The sequence below is a fragment of the Scatophagus argus genome, chromosome 15, assembly GCF_020382885.2.
Source record: "Scatophagus argus isolate fScaArg1 chromosome 15, fScaArg1.pri, whole genome shotgun sequence".
NCBI classification, from domain to species: Eukaryota; Metazoa; Chordata; class Actinopteri; family Scatophagidae; genus Scatophagus; species Scatophagus argus.
The window spans coordinates 20,967,332-20,990,527 of NC_058507.1; the positions used below are offsets into that span (position 1 = coordinate 20,967,332).

Genomic DNA, 23,196 nt, shown 5'->3' on the forward strand with positions numbered 1-23,196 from the left:
AATTCCATTCAATTTTCAATTCAATTTTATTTACATAGCTATCTATATAGATTACAATTGATAGATAAATAAAATATGACACAAATACAAATGACCAGATTGTGCAGACAGAAAGCCCCCTCTTGTTGTCTACCTTTGGAGATGCACTTGCGCTTCTCACCGTATTTACAGTGTAAATGTGTGCATGTAAATGTACTCACATAACTGAATGCGATCCTTTTCATACAGATAACATAAATGCGCATTCTCGATGTACAGTAGCAACGGAAACAATTGTTTTCTTCTATAGTGAAAGCTGGCTGGGTGTGTCACAGGGATACCATTAATGCTCCACCCTTCATGATAGCATAAGCAATAGCCATGAGGCATCTAGTGTTCTTGCAAGGGAGGTATAGCTCAGTAGATGTATGAACAGATGTCAAAACAGGACCTGCAAACTGCTTAGCTAAGGTTAAGGCAAATTTACATTAAATGATATCTTGTGAGTAACATTTACATTTTGATCTGAGGGTCAAAAGGAAAAGGAGTAGCTACACAGTGATCTAAATTAGCTAATTCTTTGAGGAGTAATCAGTGCTAAATGAATTGACTCAGTCAAAACTCAAAGTGGTGGTGGAAAGAGCATTGGGATCCTTTACTCACATAAAATGTTGTAATTCCACCATGTAGAAATACAATTTTTTTGAGTAAAAGTTTTATCAGCAAATTGACTTCTCCACATTACTGAATGACTGCTGTTAGCGTCTTAATATTATGTAATATTATTTGGTTATTGTTGTTGATGTATTAACATATAATGTACGAGCAGCATTTTAATATTTTGGAGTTTTAATTGCTTTGTTGGGTAGTTTAATCTACAACAATGAGTTATTTTTCCTAAACATATGCTTTGTATGCAACATCTTGGTCTACAGACAGTAGCTGTCAGACACTTAGAGTGACAGTCGGAAAATGTTTCCATATGAAATCTAATGAAGTTAAGTCACACATAGTGAAAGTACTCAAGTGAAGTCCTGATGTATTTAAGTGCTTTAGTAAATGTAATTAGCAGCATTCCAGCACTGGGTGAAAATGTTATTGATTCTGTCATGTTACTGAATTATTAATATTATGTTTTATATGCAAAATATTCATTTTCAAACTAACTACTAACTACAGTAGTGAAGTAAAATACCCCAAGCTGTACTTAATTACAGTACTTGAGTAGATGTTAGGTTCAACCACTGCTGACACGATGCTGAGATAAGTTAATGGTGTACGTTTTAGTAAAAATCTCTACGTTTCCAGCACCCTTACGCTTCTGTTATTGCTTACAGATGAAATTAAAAATATGTTGTGCTGTGTAAGCACCATGCATTTTTGTTTGTCTGAGGGCACTTAAGGACTCAAGGTGAGATGGAGGAGAATGCATCATCACACACTAGAACAGATGGGAAAACATGACAGACCTGACAAACCTGCTGTTTAAAGACTTTAATTCAATTAAATACAATACCAACATTTGTCACTTGTTGAAAACCAAATTATTCAGATGTCTTTTATAAGTTAACATTACATTAAAAAAAAAAAAACATATTGAAAAAAATGTTATAAAAATGCTTAACATACAATGAGGAGAGTCAGTACAAGATAAATGGACAGCTGATGCCTTCAGAGAGAGATAGATTAGTGACTGTTTTGTGGAAGCTACATTTAATAGACAGAAACTCTACTTATTCATAACCCATGCCTAATAGTCTTATTGTGCACATTATTAATATTGGACAGCAGTTTGTACATTATTCTTAAAGGCCCAAAGCAAACTCTTCTAAACGGATTTTAACTGGATGCAGATGTTTGACTACTACAATTTGGAGAATGAAACTTTCCCTTAGGAGATCATGTTATGAGCGCATTTTGTGACTGTGAAGTACTTCTAAGTAAGAACGTGGGTATTTCTTTTGATTTTCCTGTTTTCCAATGTTGATTCACATCACAGCCCCCTGCTTTGGCCCTTCAAAACAAAAAAAAAAGAACAGAAACTCAACTGGGCCACACCCTGTATGTGCTGAATGTGAAAACGCCATAGGGGTCTGGAGATCCTCTAGTTGTTTACAGGTACAGTGTGTCCGTATCCCTGCAGTGTTTTAGGCAACGTTGTTCTCCAGCCACCGACTGATCTCGTTTTCATTCCTCCTGATCCATTCAATGTTGTTCCTCACCGTCTCCAGCGCCTGCTGCCGGGGCATCTCCCCAGCACCAGCATCTGGTGTCTGACTGAAGAAATGCTCCATCTGCAAGACCAGCATGGAGAAATGTATTACAACATCTCATTATAGGGGATAGTGTCGTACTGGGAAAGAAATTCAGCCCAAATTCAGACTTATTCACTGGGATCAGCCAGGTGGGGAGGCTCACCTTACTGAATTGTTTTTTCTGTCCAATGTGGCTTGACTGTAAACTAATTACAGTGAAACAGCTGACAATTTTGATAGCATTTTGCGGCTGTTACGCAAACTTTTACTGGGACCCAAGAGGTATAGAAAACAGGTCATCATAGCCCCACTTTCTGTATTACTTTATGTTTTAAAGGTTCATTATTACAGGGTAACTCAGCTAACTTTATGTAAATGATTTACTTTAAAATACCCTCTGCTCCTGGCAGTTTTTGGAATGGACTGCAGCCAGTGTCACCTTTCAGGCCTACTGGGAATATTTATTACTCACAAAAATGATATTTTGGTTAAGAATGTATTTAAGAAAGAATAATGAACTCCGCATGGAACTGCAAAGACAAATTTACAGCTACCCACTCTTCAGTCTAGCAAAAGGAACATAGAAAACGTGCCTAAAATCAAAAGTGTAAAAATAAAAGAGCTAAAAAGAAGTTGGCTGACCTTCCACAGCTGGAGCTCTGTGTTGTAGGTCGTGGAGATCTGGGTCAGCAGGCGACCAAGGTTCCTGTCATTGATGGTGTACCTGTTAGGAAATAAAATTCATTATCATGAGCAGCAAAATACAACAAATGTTGTGCTGTGATGTTGTGATCGTTCCCTCATTCAGCGTTTGCCTGCCTTGTGAGTACATTGAAAGTTGGTTTGCTTCTATAGAACACTTCAGAGCTGAGATACTTTGGAGACCATCATCAAAAAGATGAAGTACACACGTACCACAAATCACAAATATGCATTCCCAAGGTCGAGAATGAATCTCTATGCAAACCTCTATTGTGTGTGAGGTATCAGTTTCATCTACAAGTGGCTATTAATGTTTCTATGCAGAGTACTGCTACAACAGATTTGTCTTATTTTTGTTATGTCAGACTACAATAGGTTAAATAATAATGTCCTTGGTATGGTTCGAGCTGACATAATGGTTGCATTTAATTTAGAAGCTTTGGCGTCGTTACATATGGTATGCTGTAAGTATTTCACAATAAAAGCTCTAAATGTTACAAAATAAAAGCTTCAAAAAGGTGGGGGTTCTGTGCACCGAAAGGTTAAAGGGCTTTAAATTTCAAACAGACAAAGAAAGTGTGAGTTTGAGTTTGTGTAAGCAGCGTATTACGGTAACTTAAATATGGCAAACAAAAGCAGATGTTCTACAATATGATCAACTATACAGTAATTACCAAATGCAGGGAGTTCAGCAGAAATAAAGGCCTGCCTCTTGTGCAAACCTGCTTCATATAAAAGCTTGGTATCTTCTGAAGTTGAGGTTAGTAAAGGACTACTCTTTGAGGAAATACGGTCATGCACCTTTAAAATGAAGTTTATTTTGGAGTGTACTTGCACACTTGATAAATGTCTCAGCCTGTTAGTGTCAGCTGTGGTTGTTGCCACCTCTGTTCGTCACGTTTAAATCCTGTTGCACTTACCTGCTGACAAGGTAGTCCCAGTTGAGTGTGGTCCAGTCCCAGGCCATGCTCTGCCCCAGTGGGTTGTAGGACACGTATCGCACCAGAGTGAACAGATCCTGACTCCTCACCACATTCTCATCTTTTGCAGCCTCCAGGAGACTGTTGGACAGATTTTTTAAAAATTATTATTATTATGTTATATCCAGTCATTTAGCTAACTAAAACAAACAGTGGTGCTTCTAAATAGAGGAGTGTCCTACCCCCTTCTATTGTAATGTTATGTTGTATGATAATGTGTTCCGAACTACAACTTCACTGCATATATGAGGTACAATTGTAACATACTGAAATATATAAAAATATGCTTTTGCAAAGTCAAGAATGAATGTCAAATACCAAAAATCATTTCTCTCTGTTATATTGAATTGTTTTTCTCATCTCAGTCTTGGTAAGACAGCACACAACTGTGTTTTTCAGATTCTCCATACATATCAGAGTCTGGAAGAGTTTGCTAAGCAGCAGGTTAGGAATGTCTGCAGAAAAAAGCAGGACTCTATCATCAGTCATGATTACTTTGTCAGAGTGTGACAGACATTATGCCATACAGTTTTAGGAAATAATACACCATAATATCATGGCTCCTCCATCACCTGACTGTCCGAGCGTATACTCACCTGTCCTTACTTTCCTCATCAGTCCTCCAGATGTTTAACCAACCCATTTTCAGCCACTTGTCACTTCCTAGATACTTTCTGTTTCAAAGTTTTTGTTACCTTCATGTTATCTGGAGCCATAACTAAGCAAAAGTTAGACATGACAAAAACTCGTCCTCTTAACTGTGCTGAGTTGCCTTGTTTACGAGCCCTCTGTCTGATCATTTTATACAATGGTTCTCACTTCTGAGATCTCCACAGATAGTTTTCTTTTAATTTACTGACTTATCATCCAGGATTTCTTGATGTGCATTATAGTACAAAATGCTGCTTTAAAATGAAGTCAACCCCAAAACAAAATGTCCATTCACTATTGGCTCACACACACACTGTTGCAGTACACCAGAAAGGAATACTCCATTTTCCAGACACAGGTCTAAACAAATATGTGTCTTATCAAGCGATGTGATGTCTTTTGTTGGTCAAGCATTCTGAAAAGCTGATATGTTTTAATTACTTGTAGAGGAGTGCCACGTTCTCCACAGATGCCAGTCCATACAGCAGCTTGTCCTTCTCTTGAGCCAAAGTTGTATCTTTGTACCTCTGGAACATTATGTCCCACTTCTCTTTGGTGCCAGAGTTCTTCATGCCGTATCGATAGACCAGCAGTCTCAGGTTCACAGCTACACTGCTGCAGGTAAATAAAAACAAATCAAGAAATCTTAATGTCAGGTTACTAGAGATAAAAATCATCGTTCTAAAACAGTTTAGTTAGGAGCTAAAAGAAAAAATTTGTTGCTATTTGAACTATCACTGGTAAATGTTAGATTTGGATGTCAGAATCAATTCTTCTGTGTAGTGAGCTGGTTACACATGTTTGATAAAAATACGTTATAATTATGCTTCAGGTCTATTATTCAGAGTACTGTAATGTCTGAGTGTAAGGACAACTGATCACAAATAATCCGGTGAATTGATCATACCTGAGACTGCCATCAATCCACTGGTCAAAAATTTGAGATGCTTGATTCAGAGCCTCCTGATTTCCCATCTGACAAGCGAGGCTGAGCGCAGTCTCCCTCAGTAACCTGACAAACACATCCAACAGTCAACATCAGCACTGACAAAATCCAGTTATTCATGTATGGTTAGCATGTAAGAAAGAGCACTTGTTTAACAGCAATATTATTGTCACTGTATTGTCAGATTAACTGACCATAAAAAGATCTCAGGTGTTTCTTTAAATATGAAACCCTAATAGAAATAAGTCTTGCAAGTACAATTATACACTGTTCCTGCTGTACCTCTCCGTCTGTGTCCCTACATCATTCCATCCAAGTTTCCTTGCTATTGAATCAACATGGCCACGAAACAGTTGCTAAAGAAAAGGAACAGAAACATGTTAACACCTGAGCTATACAGAACCTTACTGACCCACTTGGTCTCTTTCTAGGAACAAGACACGGTTTCTATTATCACACTGTATAATAATACACAATATGTATCACTGATTATATTTGCCATTATAGACTTCCTTCAGGTTGATTTACATTGAGTGCAAAAATGATATTTGTACAGATTTTCTCTGAGGTAGTTTATATCACAGATAAACATGCCGAGCTAAGGTGGAGTTTGCAATTTGATGGAAGGATTAGCAGGTCCCTCACCTGAAACTTTGGGTAGAGTGCAGCATTGCCTGAAAGCATGTCCCTAACATAGGCGATAGAAGAAGACACACGGCTCCAGACTATGTAGTCGGTCTCATTTGTCAGGTACATGGTGAGGTTGAAGGCATTACCATAATCTATGATATCAGCCCTGAACAGTGAAATAAAACATAAATACAATTTAATTGAACGACCGGTGACATTAATGTTCATGACATCAATGTTTTGGGAAGAAATCTTACCTTGCAAAAGCAAAAACGTCATCAATGTAGCTTGTTCGATCAGCTGCATCGAACTCCTGTTTAAGAAAGGCGACTGAGTCAAATATAAGATTAACATAAGAGTAAGACCGTCATTCACCATGCGTGCTTCCATACGTCTGTGACATAATGTTTGCTGATGTGAAGCTGGGCTTAGTGACTCTTGCTGGAGTCTTCCATTTAAAAATTTCATTCTTTCTTTTTTTATTGTTTTTATTGTATTATTTTTTCCCCCTAACTTCCAAGTACAACAGAATGCAGCACAATCAGTCCAGTAGTAAACATATACAGTATTCACTTCTGCTAATAGTGTTCCCGATTGTCTAGTAAAAATCTGCCTGGATTTTTAACCTTTGCTTCAAGCTGCTTGATTCGGCTTTCCTGAAACCCTGCCTGTTTCCCGTTTTGACGATTCTCCATGCGTCCCTTTTCTGGTTAGGTCTGGCTTCTCTGACTCATCTGTTGGTTTTGACCTGCCAGATACAAAACTTTGACAGCTCAGGTGCGGCCCTTCTAAGCTGACTATCACTCTCTTTAAGCCGACTTCAGATAATATTAAACAAGACAACAGATAAGTAAAGTGAATATTATTAACAGCAGTCAAATGCATGTACTAGAAAAGCTGCTAAAACAAAAGAGACTTTTACCGAATGATTCTGTTGAAGCTGTTGACTAATGTCGTCCCACATAGAGTTTTCATGGTTGACTCTGTAGAATCCAAGGTGATCGTTGTTAACCTTCAGCAGCCCATCCACAGAGAGTGAGTAGTTACTGATGACATACTCTGAAAATCAATGCACAATGTCCCTGTGTTTATTTAATGTGGGAATGAAGCAAGCAAAAATTGACATGTTTTTCATCAATCAGTATCCGCTGTGAACAAGAGACCATCTGAGTTTGCTAATTTTGAAAAGTCCACATTTTTTATTCATGCAAACAATTTTATTACTATTTTCTTTCCAATTAATCTGTTAGGGGTCATCTACCGTATTTTCTCCTCCTCATAGCAAGTAAACATTTGGCATTTGATATTGACTGGCTTGAAAGCATAGTGCTGATATATGTTTTTGATTATTTTAAATGTTTTGAAGATGATTACAGAACAATTAGAAAACTACCTATGCTGTTCTTGTCAAACATATCCAGCATATTCTTGTCACTTTTCACAGAGTGCCATTTGACTGGAATCGTCCACTTGTACCTGTAACAAATCCAGATTCATTGTAATTCACTTCCATACAAACACACACACACACACACGTGACTGAGCTTTTTTATGTTCTTGGTATCACAAACCCAAAAGGTGAAGGAGGCTGGCTGGCATCAGCTTTAGGATCCAGGAGGAAGCGCCTTTGGTTCAGCTTGGCACTTGTCTCTGACACAGACAGGTCCAGCACAGGATAACCCATCTGTTTGGTCCATGTATCCATTACCTCTGCAACTGGCAACCCACTCGCCTGGACACAGAGAGGATGGCTAGTGTTCAGAGAAATTCACAGACAATGTTTAAAATGACATTTCTGCATTTTGATGAATATATAGCCTAGCTTAGCATAAAGAGTGGACACTGAAGAAACTTCTCAGCAGTGTAAAAATATAACAACACCTCTGAAGTTCACCAGTTAACACACTTTGTCATTCTTAGCTTTATTCACTACACAAACTGAGATGTAAAAATGGCCATATCTGAAGCCCAGGCTATAGCTGGAGACACTGCAGAGAAGAACTGAATGCATGGATGATGTATGAATGTACTGTTCTGTTTTTCAAGAGATAATTCCAGCTCATAACTTCTCTTAAAACCATGAAGTGTCATTTTCATGTTTCTGGTTGTGTTAGGATTGAACCAGCAGAATACCACATGTTGATCACTGAACTTAAAATGTATTTTTAAACTTTGGACAGAGCCAGGTAAGCAGTTTTACCTCTGCTTCCAGTATTTATGCTACGCTTATCTAACCACATTCCAACTGCAGCTCCGTACTTAACTCACGTGACATAAAATATCCATCTTCCCACCTCTGAAAGCAAATAAGCCTAATTTCCAAAAAATTAAACTTTCAGAATTGCATGTCAACCTGTCCTTGTGCACAGACTGCAGATAAAACTGTTAAAGTTCAAACATACATCGGCAAGCGATGCCCAGAAGTTGGCTGTTTTGGCGTTCTTGAAGTAGTAGTCTTTCAAATATTTCTGGTAAAAGAAGAAAAGGAAAAGAAAAAACAGTCTTTCATGAACGAGTTGCAGGAACCTTTAAAATCCTAATTAATATTATTTTAAAGAGTTAGATCCATTGGTAAATATCACATCATGAAGCTGCAATGGTCTCTGACTTACACGACAGCCATCTCTGAACACGTCTTTACCCATCCAGTCCTCCAGCATCCGAAGAATGGATGCTCCCTGGATAAATTCAGATAAGTTTCAATACAAATAGTATATTGGTGCATGATAAATTGTATCTATCTTACCGATTTTTTTTTTTTTTTTTTTTTTGATTGTTAAAACTTTTACTAAGTGAGGTTTTCCAATAGTTGTACCTTGCTGTATGAGATGGTATCAAAAACAGATGTAATCTCTGCTGGAGTCGACACATTGACAATGATTGGGTGAGAAGAGAGGAGGGCATCATCCACCATGACTGGAAGCACATCACTGATGATCATGATGTCTCGCTGTACACCACAGTAGAACAAAACATCAATTTCCGGGCACTGAACTTCTCAAAATGACTAGTGTCAAAGGGACAAATAGTTTGGTTCATCTTTCTTGAGCCTTTAAATTAGAACTCACCATGCCCCAGTTTGGTTCAGCTTTTTCCACACCAACGTATTCAAAGAAACTGGCAAAGCCCTCATTAAGCCAGAGGTCATCCCACCAATCCATAGTCACAATGTTCCCAAACCACTGGAAAAACATAATGGATGTGAGTTCTGAGGATCCAAACAAAGGAAATTACATACAGACTACATTATACACAGTTGTAGGCCCCTTTCGATTCCCCTTTGTCATGACTGTTTGCAAAGAAAATCAGGCCTTTATTTGACTCAGGCATCCTGTGTATCAGAGACCCTCATTTTTTATTTCATTTCATTTCTCCTGTTTTCCCCTGTGTGAGGGGGAACACGTGTATGTAAAACATACGTGCAGTAAAAGCCTTAAAAGGCGCAATCTATTCATTTTTTGAAAGAAAAAAAAGCAAAAAACAAAAACAAAACTGATTCTTGGAGAAGGCTTTTTGAAACATACACAGGAAACACTGAGTATTGTTAATGGAAACTTCACCGTATTCAAACATCAGAGGCATGATTGGACTTAATAGTGAATGAAAACAGTGTTTGTGCTAGAAAAGAGAAAGTAAGGTATGACATTATTGATTTATATGTTCATTATGCGATATATTAGAGAACAGTTTGCATTGTGAGCGGGACCAGCCTTTAGATGCTGGTGCAGCTATTTTTTGTGATGCTGCCTTTATGTGAATATGAAATTTTGTTTAAACAATTACAGCGATAACAATATTACAAGATTTAGACACACCCCCCTTCAATAGGATTCTTTCAATTTATATTGCATTCTATCAAACATGTCATCTTTTTTTTTTTAATATACTGGTGTGAAGAGATGTATTCATTTTATTAGACTGATTTGAAAAAAATCACACTTTCACAAACCCAATAAGACAAACCATGAGCCAATGGGACCTTAGTGAGAACTGAAACTGTTTACTCATTATGGTAACCCACCATGGCATATGAGTATATTGATTGATTTCTGAAGTCAGACCTGGAAGGGGAGCTGGCTAGGGATTGTTTGCTAGCTTGACCAAAATAATTGCATGTCACCAGGATGGGACATCACCAACAGGGACAGGCACTGGGCGAGTGGTTTGATAGCAGGGCTGTAGGTAAGGAAGGGAACCTAGGTGTGTAAACTCCTGGCGTTGCAGACTGGTACAAGCGATGTGGAACATCATTTCTTTGGCAGGGAGTGAAAGGGAGTTGGCGTGGGAGGTGGATCGGCGCCAACTAGATAAAGACTGGCTCATGTCTACTCATAGCAAAGCTTCTGAAACCAAACACTCTGAGCAGGGCTAGACTCTCTCCTTCTTTGCTGCCCAGGGTGACCTCTACCATCCAGTCCTCATGCCATTGTCAACATTGCTGTGTTGCTCTATGTGACTGCAAATAGCTGAAGGGAAGGTCCTGGCTGTTGTGTGCTTATGCATCAAGCTATAGCTCAGAGTATCTTTTCTTCTTGGAGTCTCTAGGCAGGATCTTGAAAAGAATTTTGTTTCAAAGATCAAAGGTGTTTTAACTGGATGTTGAACTCTAACAAGGTTGTCCCACGTCTCAGATCTTGTTTATATTCACAGACAGGATATTAAGGCACAGGCACAGTTGGGGTAAGGAGAATGTCCAATTTGAGAACTTCAGAATTGTGTCTCTGCTTTTTGCAAACAAACAAATTTGTAAATGACATGGCTTCATCAGTCTGTAATCTTCAGCACACACTTGGGAGGTTTGCAGCTGTGCGTGAAGTTCCAAATCCAAGTCCATGCTCTCTCAGGACTGAGGGTGAGTTCCTGCCCCAAGCAAAGGAGTTTCGGTATCTTGTTTATGAATGGAGTGTTAGATGGATAGGTGGATTAGTGAAAAGAAGAAGAAAGAAAGAAGAAAGTGACATATTTTGTCTTTGGAGGGAACTCACTCCAACGAAATTTGTGCTCTGCATTTAACCCACCCAAGTGACGTGCACACACACACACAGCAAACCCGGGGCAGTGGGCGACCGCGTGCAGCGCCCGGGGAGCAGTGGGGGTTAGGTACCTTGCTCAAGGGTACCTCAGCCATGGACACCGGGACGGGGAATCGAACCAGCAATCCAACAGTTACTGTGCAAATCAGCAGTAATGCTGGTCTTGTTTCAGATAGTTGCGGTAAAGAAGGAGCAGAGCCAGAAGGTGTTCCAATCTTTACCCATGGTCTGGGTTACCCATGGACTGAAAGAATGACGCTGTGCATGTAAGTGGGGGAAATTAGTTTCCTCCATAAGGTGGCTTGCCTCAGTCTTATGGTAAGAGAAAAGTTGAGGACCATAGATATCCATAGTAAGGTCAGCATTGAGCTGCTGTGCTTTTGAATCAAAAGGATCCAACTGAGGCAATTTGGGCATCATGGCATCTCCCTTTGGAGGTTTTCTGGACAGGTCCGACTTAGATGAGATGCTGTGGTACACCCAGAACTTACCAGATGGATTATACATATTATCTAGCGTCGGGATCCCCCAGGAGGAACTGGAAGACATTGCTGGGGAATGGGATATCTGGAATGCCTTGCTTACTCTGCTGCCACTTTGACCCACCCCCAGATAAGCTGAGAAAAATGGATGAATGGATGATCCCTCGGTCTTGTAACTTTGAATAGTTCATAAAACTTAATTGACTGCCTCAAGGCCTCTTATCTACCATAATTAGATAGCTGACATTGTGGCAAGCAATGTTCCTGGACTGTGCATCATAAAATGCTTGAACAATAGCATAAAAATGATTTTATGAATGCATCATTTGATTACGTAAATGTATCTGATTACATTCATGAATCCGAACTTGGATGACATTTCATTTTCAGTAACAATGTGTGGACGAGGTTCAGTAGTTAATGAATACACAGTATAATTCAGTAATTTATGCACTCACATGCTAGGGCAGTCACTCACCTTAGTATGTCTGCATAGAGTATTTCACTCTCACTCAATAGTTCAAGGTTAGCTCAGTTCAGTACATGTAAAAAAATGGCCTCATAAAAGCTTTCCGCCTATTCCTACATCATCAAATTTGAAATGACCAACCACTGATCTATCATACCTGTAACTTTTCATGGTTCATAAAACTTGCCTCAAGGCCTCTTATCTCCCATTGTAGTAAAATAGCTGATATCTTGGAAAGAAACTTGTATCATAAAAAGCTTGAGAAAGTGCACATAAAGATGTTTAAACATTCTGAACCCTGAACTTTTGGAGGCATTTCATTTACAATAACAGTTCCTTCCATCTGTGTGGGGAATCAACATAAATAGCTTTGTTAAAACACTCTTAGCTGAGGACAATATTCAATTAAATTGCTCATTACAGTTAGCAGTCACTCGCCCTGGTGGTGTTCTTTCATCATTATTCTTTGCCAGTGATGAAAGCAGTGGAACACAGACTTCATGGACAGTCTCTGAGTACAGTTAACTGTACAGCAAGCCATAATATTTGCACAAAAAATTCTTCAGCTCTCAACATCACAAACACAGCCGAGAGTTTGGTGACTCAGACAAGCTGAGGAGGCAACTAGCAGATAGCCAGCAGCTAGCACTCAGAACAGTCACAACCTTAATTATGCATTATTACTTAATATTATTATACCCCCTCACAAAACCACTCACCCGCCCACACACACACACACACACATTTTCATTTATCAGCCCCAAAGCATCCAATTTCCAGATATATTCAACTCAAAAGTGAAAAAAAGACTTTAACTGTAACTGATAAGTAGATAGTGATACCTGGTGAACCAGCTCATGGGCGATGACACTGGCCACTCGCTGCTTATTGTAGGAGGACGACTCGTTCTCATCATACAACAGGTTGGTCTCCCGGTAGGTGATGAGTCCCCAGTTCTCCATGGCACCAGTACCAAAGTCAGGGATGGCTATCTGATCTGGATCAAAACCACATGGACTTTAGTTCATTCACCATTTAGCTTTTTTTTTTTTTTTTTTTTTTTTTTTACTTCCAACCTCTGCAAGTCTTAAATAAAATAAATAAACAGTGTTGTGCAAACCATATCAACATCAACATTGTAGCTGATTCTATTTCACAGTGTAATGAAATGAAATCTATTCACTTGTCATAGCAGTTCTGAGGTGGTGGTCTGACCACCTCTGACTGTTTTGACTGTAGCAGCTAGTGGCAACAGTGTGAAAGTCCTGTGGGTGTGGGTACTTTTCTTTTTGGTGGGACCAGTGATCAAGTAGAATCACAAAACAAAATAAGTTTACATTAGAACATGCTCCTAAGAGAACAAAACTGTTAGATGTGTCACTCTTATTTGGAAAACAGTGTGATGCCAAAAGTACATTTCTCGCTTAATCATCAAAATCAAAATTGAAATTGAAATTGAAAAACTTTGGTTGCCATGCAAGTTACTTTTCTGCTGTGGAGTGATAAGAGGTCGCTAGGATTATGTAAGAGTTTGTCTAAACATACCAAGTTTTGAGATGGAGTAGTCCATGTTGAAATATTCCTCAAAGTAGTCAAAGATGATCTTGGTTGTGTTGGCTGCATATTGTGCAGTTTCTAACTGACTTGGCTGGGCATAGATTCTCAACTGTATAGGCACAGGAAGACAAGACAGACAAGTGTGTCTATATTGGTATATGTCTGACAATATTAGTCTAATAGTATATGTTAATTCAAAGTTTGTCATCAACTTGATTTGCAAATGATGGCATTGATAGTGGCACATAATGGTAAACTTACAGGAACTCCTCGGGCGGAAATTCTTTCCACATAATCAAACCGGTGCACTGCAAAACATACCAAATAGGTACTCATTGGAACTGACTTCTTGAAGAAGGTCTTCACTTTATTGCCCTGCAGTTGCTGGGTGCTCTGGGGAGGCAGAAGAAAAGAATAATGGGTTAATGTCATTCAGACTATGGAACTGGGTGGATTCCCTGGCCCCAAAACAGAGGCACAAGATTGATTTCTCTGCTGTTAGTATTCAGAGTGTTCACTCCAAGCCTAGCTTCCTCTGTCTTTGTGTTTTATTTACCCCCTCAACCATGGAAAATTTCATTAAACAACCAATACAACAGCAATTGTGAACAGTTTCATTTGCAAAGTAGTAATGCAAGTAATACAACAAATTTATAGTAATTATCAGCAGTTAGGTTAGGGATTGGACAATCACCGCTGAGGGAAGAGGACGGACTACAATCTGATACTGGCTCACTGAGACTTAAATAAACAGAATCATAATTAATTATATGGTAGCTACCCTTCTGTGCTTTTCCTGCTGTGGCGAGTCAGAATGAGGATAAGCTTCCACTGGCCTGACAAGTACACGGTACCTTACCACCAGCTTTTTTGCAATGGGAAATAAGTTGTTAATTATATCAGTTGTGAGATTTGGCATAGTTAGAAGAATTTTCCATACCTTTCCTTATGTTTCAACTTTGGCAAAGTTAAGCTTGTCCCTACCTTGACTCTTTTTGAAAGGATTATCAAAATGTCCAATCTTTAGAGTAATTTTACATACTGAGTACTAAATGGACACTTTTTGATATTTTCTTGGCTTTGGAATGCTTTTTTTTTTTTTTACTTGAAACTAAGCTTTTAAATACATGGATGCTACAGGTATTTAAAATCTTAATTTCAAGTGTTGCTTGTGTTGACTTACCTCTAATGGCATGTTGGACAGAGCTCCATACAAAGCATCATGAGTGATGGAGATGTTGTAGGTGGCCTTCTTGTTGGGTTCATCAAAGCAGGGAAAGGACTTGCGAGCATCTGTTGGCTCATGATCAGTTGCAGCAATTTTTCTGATGATGAAATGGAGGAGATCATTGAATGAAGTGTTAAAATTGCTTCACATCTTTTGTCTATAGTTTTTAACTACAACAATTGATTGAAATGTACTCTACAACAAAGTAGAGTGGTTTCAGATGTAAAGGTTTTATCTTAGACTCTGAGCAGAGTATTACTCAAGTATTTTTTTTTTTAAATAGAATTTTGTAGTTTGACAAAACAATACCAGTTCTAGGCCCAGCCATAACTTTTAATGGAGCTTTCCACCATATTGCATAGTCTTTGGCAGTTGACGGAGTTTGGTTATGGAAATTGATCATTTAGGAGCTTATGATTTTATCCATAGCGCACCCATAGAATCTCCATGACGACTGAGCAAAGTCCATCTGCGGATGAACCATGTCACTGAGTTTATTCTCCAGCTAAGGGATGCACTTTGAGCTGGTATTGACATCTGACTGAGGGTAAATATCCTATGATAAAATAACATTAGTGCCACACGCTTATCAGTAATGGCATCATTTACTTCATCCTTACCTATACTATTATTTATACTATTATACCTATACTATAATTTTTATTTATTTATTAATAATTTAGTTTAGCCACACATGAGGATATTTTAAGTGTCTTTCCACTGAAAACATCCAACACTTCTGTTTAAACAATTAATGAATACTTGTTAAAATGTAACATAGTTGTAATCATGTATAAAAATTACACACATTAACAAATCTGTTTGTATACAACTTTTATTAAGTGTTTAAACTTATGTACAGTTTCCAAGTTGTTTTCAATTATTATTATTATTATTCGGTTATTCGGTTTCTATTGAATTAACCATTACATTAAATTAAATACATTAAAATGTATCAAAACGGCTTACTATTATGAACTTTATTAATTTTTTAAACAAGTGAGTCAAAAAAATTGTTACCAGCATTTCTGGTAGTTCTTTGTTAATTCCCCTTTCTTTTCTTTGTTTCATCGGCAAACCAGAGTGTTATTTTTATGTTATTTATGACAAAAATAAATCAAAGAACTTACTTGGTCTCCTCTTTCTCAGTGTAAATGACCCTGTAGAATCCCACCACAGAGCCATTGAGCCAGCCCTGGAAGTCCAAGCTGAGTACGTACACCTCTCCTGGACCAGTGACAGGTAGCTCCTCTGTGGCCTCCACTACTACATATTGGTGCAGTTTATATTCAAAACAACTCTTCACTGCTACCTCTTTCTGGCCCTCCGGGCCGTTCAGCATCTTCAGCCTGGGCAGGGCACTGACAAATGTCTCCCTAATGTGAAGCCACAGGTAGCGGGTAGGTTTGCTGACTTCCACATGGACATCCACAGTTCCAGTATAAGTGTCGTCATCCAGGTTCGGTTCCAGGTGCAGGTCATAGTGGACCGGTTTCACATAGCTGGGCAGACGGAAATTCTTCCAGTCCCCACTGGAGTCAGTGGAAGGTGTGCAGGGCCCCCTGTCAGAAGGAGGGGGTTGAGTAGGCTCTGCTGTGGGGGGAAGGGTGGGGTCGGTGGTGGTGGTGGTGGTGGTGGTGGTGGTGGTGTCTGACCTAGAGAGACCCACCCCAAGGCCCACTGCCACAGAGCAAACTACCACCACCACACAGATGATGACTACGTGCTTACTGCGGATGCAGTAACGCTTCTCTTGTTTCTCCAAATCCATGCTTTCAACCATTACCTCCTAACCTGAAAAGCTCCCTGAACTAAAATACGACTTTCTGCAGGCTTTGGCTCCTACAGTGTTGAGATTAGTTGTGTGAGCTAATCCAAAGCTTGCCTCTGTGGTGCTGAGGGGTGGAGAGAAGAAAGGAGAAGTGAGGACAGGAAATCAGACACAGAAGACAATCTCACACATTGAGTGAGAGATTTATTCTGTTGTCAGTACTGTTAAAACACCTCCTCCTGTTAAACATCTACAATCTGCCTGTAAATCAACAGCTAAAGTTCAACGTGTATATGTGTTGTGTTACAAAAATGCTGGTATATGCATATAAAAATAGAACATGAGTTCAATGTCCACAAATAACTTTAATGATAGGTGAGGAACCACTGTGTGTGTGTGTAGTGGTGGTGGTGGGGGTGTTGGGTGCATATTCCTGTAGTTGTGAGGACAAAAATGTGTTTACACCACACTGTGGCGGCCAGCCCTACTTTTGGGGAGAAAATGCAAGTCTCCAGAACATAAATCATTAAATATTCTGGTGAGAACTTATTTAAAGTTTAGGTTGAGGTCAGGGTTAGATTAAAGTAAGGCTCTGGATAAGGCCAGTGTTGTGTGTTGTTATGGTTAAGTGGTTGTTAAACCTTTAGAAAGTTAATGTAAGTCTGTGTAGTGTCCCCAAAAGTGATGGAAACACAACTGTGTGTGTGTGTGTGTGTGTGTGTGTTTAGTTTGAATCCCTATCAGAGTGATTCCAGTTTCAAGTGAGCTGGATACAGTGAAATCCATCCTGTTTACAGTGGACATACAGAGGGAATGATCTATTGCTTGGACATAACTGTGCCTGCTCTGGTATTTGCTCTTTCTGATTACATAATAGTGATTGCAACAGAGTAACTTGGGAGCAGAAAAGCAAACTGTTGTTTGTGATGTATTGGGCCCCAGTAGTAGGATTAACTATGTTGAAATGTTATCTTTTTCTTTTAGTTTCAGTAGTTGTGGGAAATGTAATACAGAACTATATTATTTTCAGCAGTTAAAAAAGTCATTAAAAACACATTACTGACAGTGTTATGGTTACATTACAAAGTAGTAATCAACATCAATTTCAACATCAGGGAAGACAAAATACTCACATTTCACTTGTTTATGTGGTTCACATTAAGAAAGATAAACCCTTAAAGTCCTTCTTCTTAGTTGAAAATATGGCAGTTCAGTTTGGCAATAGAAAAAAGTGCATAGGTAGTACACAGGTGGGAGTTGGATTCTTTTGTTTGGGAACCAGCCACCTTTCTTATCAAATTATTCTCGACAGGGACCAATTACAAATTAAAAATATACTACTTCTTTCTGAAGAAAACACTCGTTCTGGTACACTATTAATACCAGATGATCGAAATATGACTTAGATAGCAAAATAGCATTTTAAGATCAAGTTATCATTAAGTCCATTTTGGAAAAGAATAATTTTCTGAATGGTTATGGTCCCACTGTGTTACATGCTGAATCCATGTCAGAATGTAAGCTATAGGATTACATGTGTTACACTATGTCCTCACTGCACGCATTGGCAACAAAGCCAGTTTGATGTCCTATATCACAATATAAAATGTGTTTTCACTTTAAAGAGTACAAACATAGAAAGATAAGCTATTTTAGCAACCTCAAGAGTCACCAACATTTTCTTGAATAATTATGTTTACAGTCCGATCTCCAGTGCGCAGGTGAAAGGTACATGTTTATTACATGACATAAAAGAATTCAAATTGTAATTTTTCAGTGTGGACAGCAAGAATGTAAGGGACAGCCCTTATATTCTAAGCATATTCCTCTTGCTGGGTGGACCAAGACCACATGGCAAGTAACCACTTAATCCTGCTGTCATTCCCAGCGATGATACCTACATTGTGACTGTCTGTCTTACATTTTATGAAATCCTTTCACCCATTTATTCATCCATTTTGCACTTCTTGTTCCAGGCTTGGTCATGATGACAACAGGCTAATGAAGGCAGTTCAGCTGTCCTTCTATCCACCAATGCCTGCCAAACCCCTTCAGTGTTATCTAAATTGTCAAGAGTCAAGAGTCAAGAGGTTTTTATTGTCATTTCAGCTGTTTACAGTAGTAGACAGTGTTCCTCCGGGGACCAGCTGCTACATTATAAATTAAATACACCATAGTGCACAGGACTAGACATGGTGCACAAAAACTGTGCAGACTATACACACTGCACAGAAACTATACAAGATTGAACAAAGACTAGGATACAAACAAGTAGCAGTAACGACCAGGACATGATCCTGTTATGGAATGTTTCAAACAGTCGTAAAGTGCAGGTAGGGACAGTATTATACACAGTGTAAACGGTATAAAGTGCAGGTAGAACAGTTGCTGTAAACATCACGAGGTAAGGTGACAATGTCCATGCTTTGTCGTGTAGTGAACTCAGTCCAGCCTCTGAGAACTCAGGAGTCTTATGGCTTGGAGGAAGAAGCTATTGCACAGTGTGGTTGTAAGAGCCCGATTGCTTCGGTATCTTTTCCCAGGTGGAAGAAGAGTGAATAGTTTGTGTGATGGGTGTGCATGGTCGTCCGCAGTGCTGAGGGATTTGAGGATGCAGTGTGTGGTGCAGATGTCCTTGATGGGGGGGGGGGGACACCCCTATGAGCTTTTCAGCTGTTCTCACTACCTGCGGCAGGTCCTTGTGATCCATTGCGGTGCAGTTACCATACCAGGCAGTGATGCAGCTACACAGGATGCTCTCAAGGGTCCCCCAGTAGAATGTGGTGGGGATGGAGGGAGGAAGATGGGCTTTCCTCAGCTTCCTCAGGAAGTGGAGCCACTGCTGGGCTTTCTTAATAGTAGAGCCAGTATTGAGGGACCAGGTGAGGTCATCTGCCGAGTGAACACAGAGGAACTTGGTGCTCTTGATGACCTCCACAGTGGAGCCAACAATGCTCAGCTGAGAGTGATCCCCCTGTGCTCTTCTGAAGTCCACAACCAACTCTTTGGTCTTACTGACGCTCAGGGATAAGTTGTTGACTTTGCACCAGTCCCTTACATGTTGGACCTCCTCGCTGTTCTTGCTGATGAGACCCACCACTGTTGTGTCATCAGCAAACTTAAAGATGTGTTTCGTGCTGTGTATTGCCTCACAATCATGAGTCAGCAGTGTGAACAGCAGAGGGCTGAGCACACATCCTTGTGGAGCTCCTGGTGGTGGTGCTGGAGATGTTGCTGCCGATCCAGACTATCTGAGGTCTCTCCGTTAAAAAGTCCCAGATCCAGTTGCAGAAGGAGGTGTTCAAGCCAAGCAGGCTCAGCTTTTCAACCAGGTGCTTATGGATGATGGTGTTGAATTCTGAACTGAAGTCTATAAACAGCATTTGAACAAAAGTGTCTTTGTTGTCCAGATGAGTCAGAGCCAGGTGGAGTGGTAGTCCGTTGAGCGGTTTGCGATGGTATAGAGTCGAGAGTGGGTGGTATCTGGTCCTTGCTGTGTATCACTAGCCTCTTGAAGCACTTCATGATGGTGGGCGTGAGTGCGACGGGTCGGTAGTCATTGAGGTAGGACAATGGTGACTTCTTAGGCACGGAAATGATGGTGGTTTCCTTGAAGCATGTAGGAATGATGGCACAGCCCAGGGAGAAGTTGAAGATGTCTGTGAGAACATCCACTAGCTGGTCTGCGCATCCTCTGAGCACTCTCCCAGGAAAGTTGTCTGGCCCAGCAGCCTTCCGTTTATTAATTCTGTGTTCTCTTATCTGTGGGTTGTACCTGGATGGCCTCAACCTGAAACCATTTCAACGAATTCTTTTCATCCTACGGGAGCTTTATGTCTGAGTTCATCACCCTGTCTGTAAGGGTACCAAAGAGTACCAAAATCCTTGAATTCCTTCACACAGAAAATTAGCAATATAATGTTTAAAAGTCAAATGGGATGGTTACAGTGTTTTTTCATGGTGACCAAACTTGCATCACAGCATGGACAGTGTGTTTTTACTTTCTAATGTGTTGTACTGCAGTGAGTTTGTGTAAAAGAAAATGATATGTGAAACATTTTGTTTTTATTTAAATGCCTCCCAATATAGTTTTGAGATTAGTTTTTGCAGGGTTATATGTGTTTCACACTAATAGTTACTTGTTAGATGTTAGTGTTTGGAGGAGTTTGATTTTCATCTTGACATACTGAATACAATGTAAAGCCACATATGTGGGTCTTTGGATGCTGCCAGTGGTGTTGGTGATATGGAAGACGTTCATCCTTAGGAGCACTTAAATATCTCTAAATCACAGGCAGTTATAGACTCTTTTTAGCAGTGTTTGTCACGATTGGGTTAGCGTCGCTGACGCAGAAATTAGCTGAACCCCGATGCAGAGTCAAAAGGAGCGGGCAGGCGAGGTGGTCCAAAAACAATTGTCTTTAATTACACTTAGCAAAACACAAAAACACACTTACTGTGGCAAAATCATGGCATGGCATGGCATGGCATGGCATGGCATGGCATGGCATGGCATGGCATGGCATGGCATGGCAAAAAAGATCCTGACATGACGTGGGGGATAAACACAGACGCTCTGACAACAGTGACTGGGAAGACAAGGACTAAATAGACAAGACAACGAGACACAGGTGACACACATCAGGAGGGAGAAAGTAATCAGGAAAACTAAAAGCAAAGTTACATGAAAACAGGACACACAGGGGAAGTGACGCTTTTCAAAATAAAACAGGACATGACAAAAAACCTTTAACATAATACATGGAAGCACAAGACAACATGGAACATGACACATGGACAGAAATCAAAAGACAAAGCATAACCAAAAAACACCAGGCATGACAGTGTTCAAGCAAACCAAGCTTTCATTTCAACGATTAATGTTATTAAATAATGTTATTTACCTAATTTAAATGCACTCTTTTTATTTCAGCTCAGTCTTTATTAGGTTTTGCTGTCATTTGTGATATATTTCTCTCCTTGCCACTGTGGGCTTAGAGTAAGCCCTCCACACAGTGAGTGGGGCATAGAAACAGCTGAAGGTAAGTCACTTGAGTTAACAGCTTGTTATGTTATGTCTTCTGACTTTTTATATGGTTTTCTTTTTGGTTTTTTTGTTTGTTTGTTTGTTTTTTTAAAAAAAGCTTGGGAGGCGAGTGCAGAACCACATGAGAAAATGGACAGGTATAGTCAAGACCACATAGACCAAGACCACATGCCAAATCCACTATTGTTTCATCCACCTTCATGACAGTGGACCTCTCGCATTTCACATTACCAACAAGTGTACTGATTTACTGCCATCAAATGTGGAGACTCCCCCTTTTTTTTATTGCATTTTAACATAGTTCTTGCACCTTAGAAGACTGTCAGTACCTGCCTCCATTGTCTTCATCTCACCCTGCCTGCCTCCTGCCTATTCCCCAGAGTAACAAAAAAAAAAAAACAGAAAAATTCATTTCAACCCTTGTTTCTGTGTTTGTTTGTTGGGTCCAGAAAAATAAATAAAAAAAACAAATGTAACGGGATGGAGAGAAAGAGGACAAATTGACAAGTGGAAGCCAAGTGTCCTTGAAAGTGTGATCCTAGAATCACTCCTGCTTTTCCATTACATTTTTAGCCCCAGTAATTCTACAGTTAGATTTTAGCCTAAAAGTTTAAAGTTTTTATATTATTGTTTATTTATGTTATTGGTTCTGTCCACCACGTGACCATTGCAGCCACTGCAAGGTGATACCAGGGCTTTAAATATTCTTTTGTTTTGTTTCTACAGAAGCAAAATGGTCAAAGGAGTTCATGCAGACCAGTTTATGCAACCAGCCAGACCATTGTGTCCTTATTGTGTTTGCAAGCTTCATAAAGATAAGACTCGTAAATTTTATGGCTTCTAATCCTGGATCTGTACTAAGAATCTGCATGAGGTAAAATAAAAAAAAAGGGGGGACATAAAATCCAGTGAATTGGATATAATGTGTAACCTGACAGTGATGATCTGGGCAGCACACCAGCTGATGACAGGTTGAATGGAATGGGAACAAATGCAAATGGGAACTTTTGCATGGTGGAAGTTTGTCCGGGGACACATAAACATAAATGATGTCACTTTCTTTTAATTATAGTATTTGCATTTAATGAGGCAACAAGCCTCGACATAGGGAAGAATTTTTTATTTCTTTGATTTTACCACATTTGCTTGCATTGATAAAATGCTGCCAACAGAAGAAAAAGCCTTAAGGTGGGGACAGTGCCACAGTGAGTTAACATACACTATCCACTGATGCCACCTACTGGTTGTGTTACATTTAGATATAAACTAATATTTTAATATCTCATACACTTCTTCACAATCTGAATTTGGACAGAGGAAGAAATTGAACTGATATGCCAATCTGCATTTTTCCATATTACAAGTTATGATCAATTTGCTGGTCAGTTTTATATGGTCCAGTCAAACCATCAGTCCTTGTTCTAATTGTTTCACGCATCCACAAGCAGTCAAGCAGATGGACCACA

At 39.5% G+C, this 23,196-nt stretch overlaps 1 protein-coding gene across 2 annotated transcripts; it reads right to left on the reverse strand.

Moving 5' to 3' along the window:
• Window positions 1-1,440: 1,440 nt before the first annotated feature.
• On the reverse strand, window positions 1,441-16,873 carry LOC124072295 (glutamyl aminopeptidase). 2 transcript variants are annotated; one of them, XM_046413596.1, is made up of 20 exons: window positions 16,043-16,873; window positions 14,868-15,009; window positions 13,946-14,077; window positions 13,673-13,793; window positions 12,970-13,124; window positions 9,212-9,325; window positions 8,959-9,093; window positions 8,756-8,821; window positions 8,546-8,611; window positions 7,715-7,875; window positions 7,537-7,619; window positions 7,066-7,202; window positions 6,401-6,456; window positions 6,159-6,309; window positions 5,796-5,869; window positions 5,475-5,579; window positions 5,009-5,179; window positions 3,857-3,997; window positions 2,877-2,958; window positions 1,441-2,273 (listed from the first exon to the last, which is right to left on the reverse strand). In XM_046413596.1, exons 1-20 carry the CDS (start codon window positions 16,693-16,695, stop codon window positions 2,127-2,129), a joined length of 2,892 nt encoding a protein of 963 aa, XP_046269552.1. In that variant the 5' UTR covers window positions 16,696-16,873; the 3' UTR covers window positions 1,441-2,126. The 2 variants fall into 2 exon arrangements, with proteins under 2 accessions (XP_046269552.1, XP_046269551.1); XM_046413595.1 differs by having other exon boundaries at window positions 5,009-5,182.
• Window positions 16,874-23,196: the final 6,323 nt, after the last annotated feature.

Excerpts from the sequence above, each read along its gene's own strand:
- LOC124072295 (XM_046413595.1), bottom strand. The coding sequence starts at position 16,695 with ATGGTTGAAAGCATGGATTTGGAGAAACAAGAGAAGCGTTACTGCATC. Across the intron at positions 14,078-14,867 it reads TGTCCAACATGCCATTAGAG|AGCACCCAGCAACTGCAGGG; the intron begins GTAAGTCAACAC and ends CTGCCTCCCCAG. Across the intron at positions 2,959-3,856 it reads TGGGACTACCTTGTCAGCAG|GTACACCATCAATGACAGGA; the intron begins GTAAGTGCAACA and ends ATTTCCTAACAG.